The sequence below is a fragment of the Marmota monax genome, unplaced genomic scaffold (genome assembly GCF_021218885.2).
Source record: "Marmota monax isolate L192 unplaced genomic scaffold, Marmota_monax_Labrador192_F-V1.1 WCK01_AAM20220418_F8-fsc00163, whole genome shotgun sequence".
Classification (NCBI taxonomy): Eukaryota; Metazoa; Chordata; class Mammalia; order Rodentia; family Sciuridae; genus Marmota; species Marmota monax.
This window is the reverse complement of record NW_026693660.1, coordinates 3,652,517-3,669,484: the sequence shown is the minus strand read 5'-3', so window position 1 is coordinate 3,669,484 and position 16,968 is coordinate 3,652,517. Positions and strand designations below refer to the sequence as shown.

The window sequence follows — 16,968 nt, the reverse complement described above, 5'->3', positions numbered from 1 at the left end:
TGAGCACACGTAGAAGCCTCATTTACGTGGGAGAAGAAAACTCGATTTATAAAAAATTAAATCATTAGAGTTTGTTTCTCAAGGTTTCTGGATGGCCAAATCAAAATGAACCCCAATCTGGGGCTATCAAAGACATTATTTTGTGATTCTAAAAAAAATCTTTCCTTTCTACAGCTTCTCAATAAGAATTCTTTCTAAACTTATTTTAAAGCTCAACTTTTCATTTTTAAAAGATTAGTGGAAGAACTGATTATGGAGAAGTCACTGAGGAAACAATGGGTGGTGTCAGGAAGAGGGTGACCCACAGAGCAGAAAGGGGTGTGAGTCTAGGAAGGCACAGACCAAAGGTGTCTACAGGGCTGCACAATATTCTTGGTGTCCCTAGATCAGAAGGTGGGTGAGCGGAAGCGTACGGAATTCTCTTGATGAATATTCAGGCATCTAGATTCCTGCAGAGTGGAGACATGCACCTCATGTGACGCCTGCTTTCACAGCTGCCTCCCTTTTCCCTGAGTTTCACATGCCACCTTCACTGGGAGTTGCAAACTCCAGGTTGGTGACCATTGTTTTCTATTTCCAGGAGCATGGGGCTGTATCAAGTGTTGGGCATAAAGATATTTGATTGATTGATTGATGTTATGCTACTTGGTTATGATCTGGCTACAATTTGAGAGAGATAATGCTCAGAGTTTCAGACTGATGCTATTTATCAGACCATATTTGAGAATCCTACAGAGAGTCTGGCAGATCAGTTTGACTCAGTAGCCTCTGATATCTTTTGGAAAGCACCTGCCTAAACCATATAAGACAAACAGTCTTGAATTATATGCAGATAGATAGGGATGTTTAGTTTAAAAAAAAAAACCTGAAAGTAGAAATGGAAACCAATGGTAATCTTATTCTATTATTATATTTTCTCTCTTGGAGCTTCATTTCTCCTTCAGAAGAAAGGTGGTGTTTTTAATCTGAGCACATCCCCTCCTCCTCCTACCCAGGTCCTAGTTTTTGAGAGACTTGGAAATTCTGAGAGTAAATGGAGGGGTCTTGGCTTAAGAGGTCGTTTCCCAAGAAAACTCCACCCAAATCTAAGTTTTGGTCTAGTTTCTAAATCCTATGCCCTGTCCTTTCCCTGTCATCTGTAGAGAGAGAATAGGACACTAGGTAAAAGAAATGATGTAAGCCAATTGTTCAGCTTGTCAGGTCTCAACCCAATGGCCACCGGCTTTCATAGATGAGGAGATGTTTAAGTATTATGTGACCAACTTTGATGCTATTTTTGGTCCACCGACTCTTCAAAATCATGAGAATACAATACAATAATTAGTGTCAGTGGAAAAGAGCTACAGACTCAGTATCATCCACAATAGGAGGCAGGTGTCTGTCATGTGTTACTGGAGATGTTCAAGGTCCCCTCTATAAGAGGCTACATATGGTGACTCAATCAATTGCTGCTGCTGCTGCTTCTCTTCCTTCTTCTTCCTCCTTAAGAGGGCAGAATGGAGGTTGAACCCAGGGCCTCACGCACAGTAGAAAAGCACTCAACCACTAACTTGTGTTCCCAGCCCTTTTGACTTTCTGTTTTCAGACAAAATCTTACTAAGTTTCCCAGGCTGGTCTTGAACTTGTGATCCTCTTGCCTCTGCATTCCCAGTAGGTGGGATTACGGATGTGCACCACTGCACCTGGCTTAATTACTTCTTTAATGCTTTAATGACTTTTTCTTTTCCCCAGAAATATCTATCCGGCTGTTGGTTAGTTTAGAATGAACCCACTACCAGGGTTCCCATTTACTGCTGTACTTGAAATCTTGAGTACTCCTTTCCATGTTCTCTAGACTTGTACATTCTTTACAAGGGAAGACTATTTCCCCATTCTCCATGAAAACTATATGTCCCTAGACTGGTTCAAATCCAGTGGCTTCAAAGCAGCCATATGTACATTTAATAAGGGAGATTTCTAGGAGTTTCAACTCCAGCTCAGGCATCCGAATGGCCTGGAGAGTTTTTTTTTCCCAGAATGCAGATACTGGGGTCCTAACTTAGGAACTTCTAATTCAATGGCTTGGAGGTAGTTCTGGTATTTGTATATTAAGAAAGCTCTATATTTGGTGTTAAAATATACTGAGATTGAGAGATTGCAAGTTAAAGATATGGCATAGAGGCAAGGAGAAGGAATGCAGAAGAGAAAGAAAGGTTGTGGGGAGAAGAAATAGCCACAGAAAGGTCAAAGCAATTAGAGAAGTTGTCTGACAGCAGGAGCATTGGGCTGGGAGGTGCCTCCATCATGAATAATCAAGTAGGGACTCTGCTTCAGCTTCAGGGGTGTGTGTGTTTGTGTACAGATACACACACATAATATGGCAACTTTGTAAAGGAGCTGGGAAAATCAGAGCGAGGCATGTCCCATGAGCCCGGGGATCATTCTTTCACCTCGAACACTTTTTCCATTCCCAGCCTGAGCTCTATCACACACACCCCAGGGGAGAAAGCACAACACAGCTGCCGAAAATTGGTAGTTGCGGTTGTGTGCCTCTTCCTATTCCCCTCTCTGGCTGTCACTGTGACAGTATTTCTTTGGGTCACATCTGGTTGGTGGGGTATCAATGACTTGTGATGGGGGAGAGGGAAGATCACGAAAATACGTCAGGGCCATCAGCCAAGTAAATTATACCTATTCCCCCCACCCAGCACCCACCCACCCCCTGCCACCCTGTCCTCAATTTGGTGCCATGAGAGGCTTTTCCATAGCAACTGAAGGCATGGGTTTGAAGCTCATGGGAGGAGGCGCCAAAGCCCACGCAGTCATATAGTCCACGGCCCATATGTGGAAATTCCCTATGTGCAGGAGGATCTTTCATCCCTGGGTTGCCCGAGGGACTCACCCAGGGTAGAAGGACCGGTTAGAGCCACTTGGGAATTTGATCTGCTTTGCTAAGTATAATAAATTTGCCTAAGTGTAATAAGTTCAAATTCTTTATCTTCCAAATCGTACAAACCCAAGTTCTCATTGAACATCAACCTGAAAAATATTTTCCGGGTTTAATTTTAGTTTGAAGCAGAGGCAATACCACCACTGTCTTCTGTTCAAAGTATCACAAAGCAACCACTTTGCCATGGTACATTCTCCTTCTGTGCACCATTATTCAGTTTAGAATTTAGTCTGTTTTTTAGACAACTGGATCATATTTATGACTGAATCTTCACTACCTAGGAGCATCGCTGGCATGTAAGGACATTCAATAAATGTTTGCTGGGAACAAGGGACTCAGGCAAGTTTCCAGTAGTCATTGACAGAGAGGTACAAATTTCATAGCAACACTGGGCTTTGGCATGTTGACTATAATGTAAAAACTCAGGAAGAGAGGTTTTGAATCAATAGGACACGGTGCTTATAAAAAAAAAACTTTAGAAGATGTGATACTGTGCATCACATCTCTGTACTGTTATACAACTCTTCCTTCTGATTCTGTAAGAAGTCAACACCTCTCTTGGCATTATTTCCTTTCTATCTGGCAGCTCTGCTGATGGGGAAGGCATTTGCTTCCCTCTCACTCTTCTCTGCTTTAGTTTGTAGACACTGTTCCCTACGCAGCCTCTTAGATTGTTTTCACGATGGCCAAATAGATTTGACTATTTGCGAAACTCTGGGAGAGATGATATTTTCAAGACTGGCAACCGCTTTATTCGCCCAAAATTCTGGAGAACAACACTGGATCCTGGCAAATCATTTCTCATGCTGAAGCAGGAGACACTACAAAGAATATATTTTCTGGAGGTTTTACAAATAATGGACTTGACTCTGCCAGAATGGAGACAGCTCAAATACAGTGTATGTATTTGCCGATTGGATAGACTATATACAAATCTGGCACTTCAAGGGCTTGAACGTTGGCAAAGTAGTGACAGCTGCTGGATAATAAGAGGAGCATATTTAAAGTAAAAGAAAATATATTATGGATTGGTTGGCACTCAAGAAGTGGGATTTCTAAATATGCAGCACACAACCAGTAGAGTGCTCTGTTAACTGTGAAAACAGTGACAGTTTATTTTTCTAATGAACTATCCTAACATGTTAAGGTAAGACTAATGAGAAATAATGCTACTAATGAGAAATAATGCCATAATGCTACCCAATTCAGTAGAAATGGCTTCTTTATAGGATTTCTTTTTTGGAAGATCAGGGCCGATTTTTCTCCTAAAGAGAAAAAAGGGCCGTCATTTTCTCCCTAAGAATTCGTCATTGTGCCCTGTTGCTCTCTTTTAGAGAAGGAGGGGGGAAAAAGAATAATAGAAGAAGGGACTCCACAATGGGAAGAGGAATTAGACAGAATCTCTGTGCCAGGCATGGCCAGCTCATTCACAGAGCATCCACTACACATCAGTGTTCTACAATACAACTAGATAAACTAAAGATGGTGTTTCTCTAAGGCTGATGGGCAGGGATAGGAGACTATTTAGATTGGCATTTCATGCTTCGTTTCTCAGGTAAGACCTGGAAGAACTCAAGGATACTCACCAACCATTCCCTCAAGATGAGTGCATGACCCTAGTATCACAGGGAGGAGAGAAAGGGAGATGTGGAGATCAGGCCCACACCTCTGTACTCCCTGCCCTGAGTGCCCACTTCCAGGTACGTACCCAATACAGCACGTCTGTCCAGCCCTCCATGGTGATGCACTGGAACACTGTCAACATGGCGAAGGCGAAATTGTCGAAGTTGGTGATGCCATGCTTGGGACCATCCCACCCGGGCTTGCACACAGTGCCATTCTGACACTGCCGCCCATGGCCTGTCTCCAAAGCACAGGGGGAAGGATCCTCTTCTGCTGGAACATCTCCAAGGTCAGGGGAAAAGAGTGAAGGGAGGGAAAGAAGTGGGCAGAGAAAGAAGCAAAGGCATTAGAGAGAAAAGTGAAAGGACAAGGTTGAGGGGATAACCACTGGATCATGCAGAACCAGTCTGAATGAGCCCCCTGCCTCATATATGAATCAAACATAAAGATCTAGGTATTCATTTGAGTCTGCCACCAACTTAGAAGGTCAGTACTTTCAACTAAGTGTTGGAAAAACGGTATTTTAACCTTGGCAATTGATTTCAAGGATAGTAGGACTATTGCCCATTCTGTTGTAATGACTTGGCACCATAGTCAAGTGGCAGACAAAAAGGTAATGATGATGCAACCATTTGAAGTGGAAATTGTTCTGAAAAATGACAGAACGTCTCTCTTCTTCCCCCTTTCCCTTCCTTCCTTCCAAGTCAAGGCTAGAAGGTTCCTTCACATGGTGAGTTAACGGATCCCAGCCAGTAATGCTTTGTGATTACACTAGTCCATTTCATATGACATGGTGCATCACCAGGATTCAAGTTACTTCAGCGGGAAGCCTGCTGAGGACGGACGAAACGTGGGCTGATGGTAGGGGGGAGGCACCCACTGCTGACTGTGTCTTGTGCATGTCAGGTGGGACATTGCAGTGCTGTCCTTTTCTCTCCAGCATTAACACCTTTCAGAAGAGGTGAATCATTTCCTGATCCCTAATAAAGACAGAGTGGTGGTGGGTGACAGGATGAAGACTTCTTAGGGGGCTGGGGATGTGGCTCAAGCGGTAGCGTGCTCGCCTGGTATGCGTGCGGCCCGGGTTCGATCCTCAGCACCACATACAAACAAAGATGTTGTGTCCGCCGAGAACTAAAAAATAAATATTAAAAAGAAATTCTCTCTCTCTCTCTCTCTAAAAAAAAAAAAAAAAGACTTCCTAGGTGTGGACAGGACTTTTCCAGGACAAAATATGACATGTCATCTGTGGAGAAAGACAGTGCTGGGAAGAGCTACTAGCAAATTCATGAGTTAAGATGCAATTTATAATTTCAGTGTGCAAATCACTGGTAACTTTAAGACTTGATGGGTCTAAATTACAGTAAAATACTAAGGTAGCCTTGACCCCTGTGAAAGGTGAGAGTGGGAAATTCCCAGCAGTTTGTGAAATCGAGGCTCTTGTACCTGTGGAAAGTGATGACAATGTCAAAGAGAAGCGACCTCAGTTCTTACAAAGAATTCACAGCAGTGAAAATACAACCACAGAGAGAAAATTTGCTTGTAGTTCTTCATTTAGAGACAAGAGGTCACCCAGGATCTTTTCTTTTTTTGTAAGGATCAAAACAATGGCAAGCGTGATTAATTTGCCTGTGGGACACAGGCTCTGCTTGGAAGATGATTGGTTGGCTCGCTATTTCTGTTTGTGGCTTCTAATTTGAAACTGTTCACTTTCAAGAGGAAGTCAGAAATAGTAATCCTTCGGGAATAATTCTTAGGAGAATGGAGTTGAGTGTGATGGTTGAAAATATATGTCTGGTGTCTCCCTGGTGGCTGTCCTGGGTGCTCGGTTTCCTCTTCCTTCTCCCAGTCCTCACCTCTTCTACGCCACGCACAACCACACAGAGCTTTACTGAAGTATAATTTACATGCCTTGGAATTCATCAATGTAAATGTACATCACAATTATTTTTAGTGCATCTTCATGATTTTGCAACCAACACCACAATCCATTTTAACAGCTCCATCACCCCTCCCCAGTGCACTGTCACAGTCAGGCCTTGCCTGACCCCAGCCTCTAACAACCTCATCTGCTTTCTGTCTCCAAAGCTTTGTGTCTTCTCGAAATTTCACATAAATAAAACCATACATTATGTGGCTTTTTGTGCTCCTCTTTTTCGCTCAGCATCATATTTTTGGGTTCGTCCCTCTCGTTGCCTCGTTCAGTGTAGTATGTTCCTCTTTATTGCTGAGCAGTGTGTTTTACTGTACGTTGATCCATTCACCGGTTGGCGGACATTTGGATTCATTTGGCGGACATTTGGATTCATTCCAGGTTTGGGCCATTCTGAGTAATGCTGCTTCCTGGCTTATTTGTGGCCTGGTGCCCAAACTTGCATGTGGGTCCTTTGTTCAATGACCAAGGTGATGGGTCTGCAATAAGGATCTCTGAGCTGTTTGAGATCGGCATCCACACCATTCCCTTATTCCAGGGTCTGGCTCCCAGGAGGGCTCCAAATATTAAGGGAGCTGAACTGAACTCCCCTTTAGCTACAATTTTTTTTTGTATGAATTTTGATACTGTGAAATCTTTATAGAGATTGGGGCAGGAGAGAAACTAAAAAGTGAATCCCAAACCTAAATAATACATTAAAAATAGCAGAGCACCTAAAAAAATTCAGAGTTGAGAGACTGGAAGACCAAGAACCAAACATATCATAAATTCTGTTTGGTTCTCACTCATTCTAGAAATAGCTTTCTAGAATGATGTGTTCAGCCACGTGGTAAAGTGCTGGAATGATATGAGAGATGGGACCAAAAAAAAAAAAAAAAAAGAGGGTGAAAAAAATAAAGGGAAAACCTGCATCTCTTTTCCTCTGTTTTGCTTTTTTGGGGCGTGAAGATGCTGTTGATCTTCACATTGTGACGGCTGATCTGACAGCTTTCCCTGTAACCTCCCTTCCTAAAACAGCAGAAATAAGGCAAAAGGGGAGGCTGCCAAAGCGAGCTCCGAGTGTCCTCAAGGAAGGAAAACATGTTTGGGGATTTTTACAGATACATGTTACAAAGAAAATGGCATCAAGGGAGAGTGATCTCATTAATAAAAGAGAAAGGGATGAGACTCAGAAATATTATCATCCACAGGCTCAAGTGCCTCTCCGCTATTTTAAATCTGTCTTGAACAACAATAAAAAAGATTGGAGAACAATTAAGAAGCAATGATGATCCGGTAAAAATAGGAATTTATAAAAAGCACTAAAGGGAACACTCGAAAAATGTGAACACACATAAATCAGCAGGTCCTGCAACATGTACTCCAGGGTGAGGGGAAAGGAGCTTAAATGGGAAACGTGTTGCAAAAGTGGGAACATGAGTGGGGGGAGGGGGATGCAGACAAAGCAAGTCCAGCTCTGTTTCAAAACAAATGAAGAAAGGCAAGGTCATTCTAGAAACTCCAAATTAAGTGTTTTTTTTTTTTTTTTTTTTTTTTTAAATAATGGAGACAAGGACTAGGAGAAATTTTAGAAATGCAGGTAACACCAACAAGAACTGAAATCCTAGGAGAGCTCCAGTTAAGGGTTCCATGGAGAATTCACCAAAGACAAAAACAATTACTTTTTTTGAGGTCCTGACTTTACGGAGTGAATAGAATGAAGGTGATTTCATTGCTAGGTTTTAGCCAACCAATTCTGTTGCCAGTCCCGGGGGTAATTACTGTGCTTGGGAGAGCTATTCAGAGTGACCTGGCTCTGAGAACCATCAGACAGATGGAACAACCAGAAACAAAAGGTATTGGCATATGGTGCTGTATCTGTTGAGGAACCAAGAAGGCGCCTTGCAGATGCCGCAGGGATTAGGGGAAAACTGCCTCTTCTGAGACCATCTCCACTGGAGGCTGTCCACGGACAGGCAGCCAAGAGGCAGAACAGTGGTTCACCTGGATGGCTCCAGATCTCTCTTGTATGGATTTCATAGTATGGCTCAAAGTACAAAGCATTCTAAAATCTAGAACTACATAAATTTCACAGTCTGTGAAATAATATCAAAGTGTAAAAAAAAGGATTTGATGGAAATTCCATTAAAAATTAGAACAAGGATTCACATAGAACTTTTGTAAAATCTAAATATACAGAAAATATGGCGACTCAATTGAAAGTCCAAAATAAAAAGTGGAGGTGGGATGGGAAAGACCACTAGTTCTAAAGGTTTTCAAAACTCTCCAAAACCCATTCGGATTGGTTTCAAAGATTGCAAGTTTAAGGTCTTCTACTCCATGGCTGTGTTGAGTATGTCCAGATTTCTGTATCATTTTTTTTCCTCCTCAATGGGATTAGTTGCTGTCTGGGTACATGAGGCCCTAACAGCAGCGGTATCATGTCCTGTTGGGAGCAATGAAGTGGGTCCCTGGAGTGTCATCAGATGGCAAGTATTGGAAGGAGGAGGTGGGTGAGATGACTGCAGAGAATGTGGAAGAACAGGCTTCTGCAGCTGAGTGCCCTTGACCCCTTTCCCAGCAGGGAGTCTGGCTCCACACAGAGGAGTGAGGTCACCTTCTGGTGGAGCCCCACGTGGTGCCTCTCCTTCGAGGACTTCTCTTGTTGTCATGCACTGGCCCATGTTCACACAATGGAAGCCCACTTCTCTTCTGAACTTGATAAAACCTACCCACATGAATAATCTGATGAGTCTTATGGTAGGAAGCAGGAAACTTCTCAGGTACTTTATCTGGTTCTGTTTACTATCAAGAACAATATGATCCTAAATTGGCCAGTCCAATTGGTAAAGCCAGGTCTGTCTTCATCTTAAGACCACAGGAGGCCATTAATGCTTTCAGCACTTCAGGTGGCCTTTTCAGTGGACCCTGTGGCTGTGTCCTAGGGGAGAGGTGCCCATCCTGTGTGCTCTTTGTCTGTAATACCCACCATTTTCTTGCTTTTGCTGCTGGGGCCTGATAACAAAGCCTGATGGCTTCCAACCATAATTCAGGCTGCCGATTCTAAGAGGCCCTTGCAAGATCCTTGCCACCAGTAGAAAACATGCTTTTGCAATTTTCCCATTAGGATGACAGAAATGATGGGCAGATTTTGGAGCAGTTCTTCTTGGCTTACTGGTGAACAGACATTTGATGGCATGGCATCGTTACCATCTTGGGCTCTTCGGCAGAATTTCGCCATTCATGTTTCCCCATTTCATTTGGTGAAAGCCCCACTGCTAGTCACTGCCAAACCGATGAGGAGTCTTTGAGACTCCACATCTCTGTGACTGCCTGAGGAGTTTGGGTCAAACAGGTCATGGATCATTTCAATACAACTGCATAAACTCTAGACATACTTCAATCAGCTCTTAAGGAGGTTGAGAATGGAGCTCTAACAAAGCCACACCATTAATATAAATTTATTGGTTCAGGGCTAGCTATAGATTAAGCTGAATAAAAGGAAAAATTAGAATTAAAGGGGAAATATTATCCATTATGCTTTGTATTTCTCTAAGCAAGGCTGAAAGTCTCAGAATTTTAGCTAGAGGCAAGAGAGGCAAGAGCTGTCTTTTTTCCAATTTTAAAAAATTACATATTTTAAATCATGATAATTTATTTTACACAATGATGACCCAAGTAATTTGGAAATTATCTCAGGAGTGAATAGCCTCCTCTTAAACAGATTCTCCATTAAAAAAGTACAAGCAATTGAGTGATTATGTGACTGTAGATTTATAGTAGGGTTTTTGTTTGTTTGTTTTAGGGGGGCACTGTGACCATGTGATAATGACCTAGGTCATTGCAAATATCCATCCAATCGAACCAGATCATTCATGCCAAGTAACCTATCTTGGATTCTGAATCATGATTTATCCATTTCACTGTTGGTTGTATATATGCTATCCAACCTCACTCCCCAATGCAAGAGAGGCAAAATTTAATTTAATGCCTGGGCTAAAAGGGAATGAGAAGCAGCTTAGGTACAGAGGAAGGAGGTATCCCTTAATAATCCAGACAGATGCCCTCCTCTCTCCACCAAGATGCCAAACACTAAGATGACATATCTTATTGCTTGAAAAAACTCATATCAACTTAGTACTGCTCACCACTTTGGGGTGGGGAATATTTTTTTCAACAAGGTCTTTGTGTTAAACTGCTTTATATGTCTGTTTAAAGCCTTGTCAATTTCTGTTTAAATATTGTTTAAAAGGTCAAGCTGAGATGTTAGAAACGTAAGATAGAAGTTTGTAGCATATCCCATGAGCCAAAACTTTGGTGCCACTCAGGGAAGTGCTTAATGAACCAGCATTGCTTGTTAAATATATTTGATTTATGGAAGGAATACAAAGAGAGGAGTCTCTGGAAGGAAAGGATTGATAGCCAAGAGGTAGAGCTAAACTTCCTCCTTGAGGAATAGAAATTTGGCTGCTGGTAAGGGAGTGTGATTCTATGCCTGCCCTCTCATTCACCCTGGTGTGGGGCTCAGGGGCTTTTGCCCATAAAAGGAGAAGGAAACATTAATTGCAGAAAAGCCAGGATCAGCCCTAAGAGGGTGAAAAGACCTCAGGGCTGTGAAGGGTGAGTGTGTTGGCTGAGGGTGTTACTGGCTTCCAAGAAAGGCCTTTGATGAGGAGTCACACTGACATGTAGATGCAGCAGAGACACAGAGGTTAATACTGATTCTTAAATTATTCAGAATCAGCTTCAAAAGTGAAAAATTGACCAATGCTAAGTTCTTAAGTCTGTGTTTCTCAAATTGAATAGTCATTCAAACATGTGCTGGACAAAGCTTGCATTTGGCTGTTTTAACAGATCTCTTTCAGTGAAAACAGAAATTGAACATAAGAGGAAAAGAATAAGGATCACTGCTTCTCTCTTAGCATGGCTGGGACATGGGCCTTTGAATGAAGGAACCTCCGGCAGCTTGGCTCGACAGGTGACAGCAGTGCTTCCAACCACACAGTAAACAGCTAAGAGAAAACCAACAGCCTCTTAGGAACCTGTCACCTGGCACCCTGCTCTTACCTGCTATGCCCTCCTGGTTATAGCACGTCTTATGCATCTTCCCCATGAAGAGCTCCAGGCCGATGATGGCGTAGATGATGATGACAAACAGCACGAGCAGGGCAATGTGCAGCAAGGGCACCATGGCCTTGATGATGGAGTTCAGGACCACCTGCAGACCTGTAACGGCAGGATCATCCACTGTGACAACCCTGAGTGTGCCGGCCTCCACTGACGGAGCCTGGTGCTCCCTCGGATGCCACACAGGCAAGATCTCACGCAATCTTCTTAGCAGCTTGGAGAGTGGGGTATCGTGAGCCCTATTTTTTTTTTTAGATGAGGAAACAGAGGCTCAAGGTCATATAGTCAATGAGCCACAGAATGGGGATCTAAATCCAGGTTGGCCTAACTCCAAATGTGTCTTGGAGGCATGTCCAAATAAAAGGACTGGCAGAGGCTGTACCTCCAAGGGGAAGAACACATTATTTTCATCCATAACTATCAAATCTGCTATATCCCATCTTAGAGACAACCTAGCACCTTTCTCTCTCAGAGCAGAGTTCAGTACAGTGAGGACTCACTTTGGCCATGAAGGACTTATTTATCTCTCAAGGTTTCTTCATGATGGGATTACCAGAGCCTATGGGTGACCCATCTGCTATAAACCACAGATCAGCCTGGTTGACAGGTATCCAGGAGGGTAGGGCTTCCATTGCTGAAAGTGACTCACCACCAGGGTACATCGGGATGGTGAGACCTCTGAGACAGGACTGGGGAAACAGCTTGGAAGGTACCTTCTCTGAACTGAGTGAGTTGACAAACCACTCTCCACTAGGATATCCTAACAGGCTGAGTTCTCAGAGGGAGCTAGCAGAACATTATACTTTCCTTTCGAATGACCCACAGAAAGGACTTCTTATTTAGAAAGGCATAGAGTTTTAGTTTGGGAGAATAAAAAAAAAGTTCTGGAAATGGTTGAAAATGGTGGTTGCACAACAGTGTGAACAGATTTAGTGCCACTGAACCTGTGCAATTAAAAATAGTTAAGATGATAAACTTTGTTATTACTTACTACCATAGTTTTAAAAAAAATCTAAAAACTATCCAGAATCTGGGAGAGTGGGAAACACACAAAAAACCCCATAGAACATCTGGGTCTTATCAGTGTCCTCAAGGTCTGTAGGTTTGTTCTTTGGTCTAGGGGGAAGGAGGACCCCCTTACTTACAGGCTTGATCATTTGTAGTGCTAATCATTTAAAGGGGGTGCTGCAAGCTTCATTTGCCAATGGTGGGGAGGTGGTTACCAGGAGGTCACCCCAGATTACACCCAAACATAGTCACTCAAGAGCTTTATGCCCACAGCAACTGCACCAAATCTTCAAGACCCAAGGAGAAGGGTGGAGAAGGCAGCTTCCCCTTCCTTCCATAGGCCAGTTGTACAGAAAGTCACCTTGTGAGTCTCCTCTGACACACGTACAAGAGTATGCACACCTCTGAATCCCAAACAGGAGTCACTTTAGTGTCCTTACCTCCCCAGTGTTCTCTCATGCCAGCCATGGAGGTATTACTCCACTTCTCAGGGTCTGGCGATTCCACCCACTGCCCTCTTCACTGGGTAAACCAAGTCTGTGTCACCCTCCCTCTGACCCTGAGGCAGTCACTAGTGCTTTGAGCTCTGGTGGAGTGGTTTTCTCAAAGCTAATTAGAAGAATTCTCCCTAGCTATTAAGCCAAGCTGGGGAGAGGGGAAAAAAATAAAAAGAGAAAAGCTGGAATAATTTTACCTGTGAATTAATGAGAGTGCTTTGCAGCCTCCCATTAGAACAAGATGTTTTCGGATCCAAATGATTCCATTAATTAGCAAGTTGTACACACATTAGTGTTAAAGTATGCGAAGCCATGAAGAAAGTTGAGCTGCAAAGCAACTTTGAGAGGTGGCTGCTGGGGGTAGAGACTTCTAAACGCTACTCACAGCAGGGGGAGGGAAACCCCCACATCCTGAAGCCCAGGCCACGAGGGAAGTGTTTTATCTGGGCTTCAGTGCTATTATGGATTGGATCTCGAATGTCCCCCAAAGGCTTGGTCCGCAGTGCAACAATATTCAGAGGTGGGGCCCTTGTGAAGTGATTGGATCATGAGGGGTCTGACCTTATCAGTAGCTGATGGCTTTATTGGTAGGTGGTGGAAACACTAGGAGATGGAATTTAGTTGGAGGAAGTGGGTCACTGGGGGTGTCTCCTGGAAGGGTATATCTTGTCCTTGGCCTCTCTGCTTCTCTGCTCCTGGCTGCCATGAGGTGAGTAGCTTTGCTCCACTACACCTGCCCCCACCATGATGCTGTCCCTCACCAAAAGCCCACAACAATGGAGCCAACTGACCATGGACTGAAACTGAGCAAAAATAAACCTTTCCCCCTTTTAAGTCATTTATCTCATGCATTTTTGTGACAGAAATTGATTAACACACGTGCTAAGCCTGAAAGGGCAAGAAATGGTAGGCAAAGTAGTAGACAAAGTCGCCGTGGGCAAGGAGGTCCCCTCCAGGCTGCAGCCAGAGGCTTTGGTCCAATGGCCACCTCAGGCTTCCGAAATCTCTAATGTCTTCCTTTGCTCTTAGGATGAAGATCAGGGTTCTCTTGTGCCCCACAAGGTCCTATAGGGCCCTGGCCCCACCCACCTCCCCACCCACCTTTCTACATTCCCAGTCCCTGCTCCTCTCTCTGGGTTCCAGTAAAACAGCGTTGATTTTTGTTTTTTGTTTTTTATTTTTGTTTTAGCTGCAAATATGCTCTACAGTCATTTTGTGTCTCTATAGCCACAGAATGATATTTTAGATAATGATGGGCCTCATATACAATGGTGGTCCCAAAGGATTAAAATGGAGCTGAGAAATTCCTCTTGCCTAATGACACTGTGGCTGTCGTAACATTGTAGCACAAGCCATTACTCATGTGTCTGTGGTGATTGGAGTCACGTAAAGCTAAAGCACATACAATTATGTGCAGTACATAATACCTGATAATGATAAATGGCTACATGTCTGGTTTATGTATGTACTTAACTATACTTTTTATTGTTATTTTAGGGTCTACTCCTATTTATAAAGAAAGTTCACTGTAAATAGTATGCTGTGTGATCCTGGCAGTAGCTGAGAGGCTACATCCACTGACCAACCCGTGCCATCTAGGTTTGTGTAAGTGCACTCTAGGACGTTCACATGTAGAAGAAATTGCCTAAGGTCACATTTCTCAGAATGCCACCTCCTGGTGAAGTGATGTCAATGTGTACTCCCTGCACAAGGCCACCACACACGCTGTTCCCTCTGCCTGGGACACCTTGGCCTATTCCTTCTTCTACATCCTTCAGCTCTCAGTCCAACCACCTCCTTCCCCAGGGATCCTTCCTTAAACTCCCAGACCAGATAGGAGTTTGTTCTGTGTCTTCTTGGACTCATTTCCATTTCTTTGGAGCACTCGCCTTGGTTTGAAATGGTATGTTTATTAAAGTGAATTTAAAACATTTATATCTTATCTCTCACATGAGGCTGAGTTTCGTGAAGATGATGACTGTGCCTGCTCTTCTCATGGTTTTATCATTAAGGTGGCTGGGTGCAGAGCACTCAGTGAATATTTACTGAAGAAGTGACAAAACTTATTCAAATAAACGCTATTGCTACTATGGAGCATGAGTGGGCTTTGCCGCAATGAAGTTCTGCTTTACAGGTTAGTGTAGAGTGGACAGGTGAGTGTTGAGCCTGCAGAGGAGGACAGAGGCTTTGAGCAGCCTTCAAACAGGCCAAATGGGATTCAAAGCAGCTGTGGGCTTCATTACAGCTATCATTGATGCCACCGAGTTCCTACACAGTGTTCTGTTCCTTAAGTCTCCATCTGGGTTGGTGGCTACACCAACTACCTGAGCAACAGGCCAGAAAACAAATTCCTCAGATCCCTCCCTCCAGTCAGTTACCAAATTCTGCGAGTTTGATTTTGTACTATCTTTAGACATGCATAAATTATTTTTTTACTACATAAATAATGCATGCTAATTATATAGAAATAGAAAATACTTACTAAGGAGAAATTAGAAAACACAGTGGGGAAGAAGCAGTCACGCACTGTCCCACCACTGTGAGCCTTTTGGTATATACTTTGGGCCCATGACTCCCTCCCCTTCCCCGCCCCCCCCCCATCCTCTTGGTGCTTGTCATTCAGTTAAACAGCCTCCCTATTTTCATGTTTGCCCTGTCTTCATGCTGGAGTTAGAGTGCTTTTCCTAAAAGAAACAATTTGGAAAGTGTCACTTTTGAAAGTGTTCCAGTGATTCCTCATCACCTACAGGTCAAACTCACCTCCTCCTTCCCAGATTTGATCTCCTACCAGTCCCAGTTTCCACCTTACACTCCAGCAATGCGCTCGACCATCTGGAGGTCTCTGGCTTCCAGCCTCCGTACCTTGGTGCATGCTCTCCTGCCTGCCTGGAATGCTGTGCCCTGCCTGCCTGAGAGCTCCTTGAGTCTTGTCGTGTCTCCTCATCTCTGATCTCAGGCACACAGCAGGGACCCAATGCACATGAAGCTAAGTCACACCAGTAAACATGGATGCTTTTGGAAGACAGAAACCACAATGATGAAGGAGTTGCAGGCCATGTCATTCCATGATCATTAGAAGAAACTGAAGGTGTTTTGTTAGGAAAAGGTTAAGACTCATGGAAAGGAAGAGGATATCAGCAGAGAGGGTGTTGCCAACAAAATTTTCATATGATTTTAAACTGCTTTATTGAGAAAGGGGTGGTTTCACTGATTTCTCCACAACCACAGAAATGGAACTAGAATCAACTAGAAACTATCCAGGAATGATTTAAATCAACACAAATAAATGCTGTCCAAGAAACAAACCTACCTGAAGGAAGCCTGAGGTAGTGGGTTCCTCATCTTCAGGGGTATTCGTACCCTGACTGGAGAGCTCCTGGGGAAGGGCCATAGTGGGGATTCAGGCATTGGGTAGAGGATGGCTATGGGACAGTGAAGTCCTATAACCTTGTTAGCTTTTGTGTTCTGAAGACTCACCATGGGCAGGTGCAGTTCTTGATGCTCTACTTAGATTGCTCCATTTCTTCTTGGCAACAACTGTATGGTGTAGGTGCTGTTATTAACCACAGTTGAAAGGTGAGAAAAATGAGTCCAGAGAGAAGAAATGACCTGCCCACGGGTCACAGCTCATGAGTGGTGGCATGGGCCTCAGTGTCAAGTGACCTGGCTCTGGAGCCTGTAGGCTTCACTACTGTGCTACCTCCCTGTGCCCCTTCAGTATCTCTGTCCATAAAGCAGTAACGTGTGCTTCTAGCATCTACTGGGAAGATGAGGGAGAGTAGTGTGAAGTCCCTGCTTTCCAGAGAGCCCAGAAGTTTCCAAGCCTGGTCCAGAAAGCATTCCTAGATTCTGCTTGCCTTCTCCTGGGATGG

General features: G+C 43.6%; 1 protein-coding gene across 35 annotated transcripts in view; it reads right to left on the bottom strand.

The window, feature by feature from the left end:
* The window catches only part of Cacna1c (calcium voltage-gated channel subunit alpha1 C), a 699,954-nt gene that overhangs the window by 185,869 nt on the left and 497,117 nt on the right, over positions 1 to 16,968 (bottom strand). For 34 of the 35 annotated variants that reach the window (XM_058584157.1, XM_058584165.1, XM_058584160.1 and 31 more), the window contains exons 6-7: positions 11,532 to 11,690; positions 4,638 to 4,834 (exon numbers count right to left, since the gene is read on the bottom strand). In XM_058584157.1, the coding sequence (XP_058440140.1) occupies positions 4,638 to 4,834; positions 11,532 to 11,690 (356 nt within the window). The remainder of the gene's footprint in view (positions 1 to 4,637; positions 4,835 to 11,531; positions 11,691 to 16,968) is intronic. The other variant, XM_058584159.1, reaches the window with a different exon arrangement.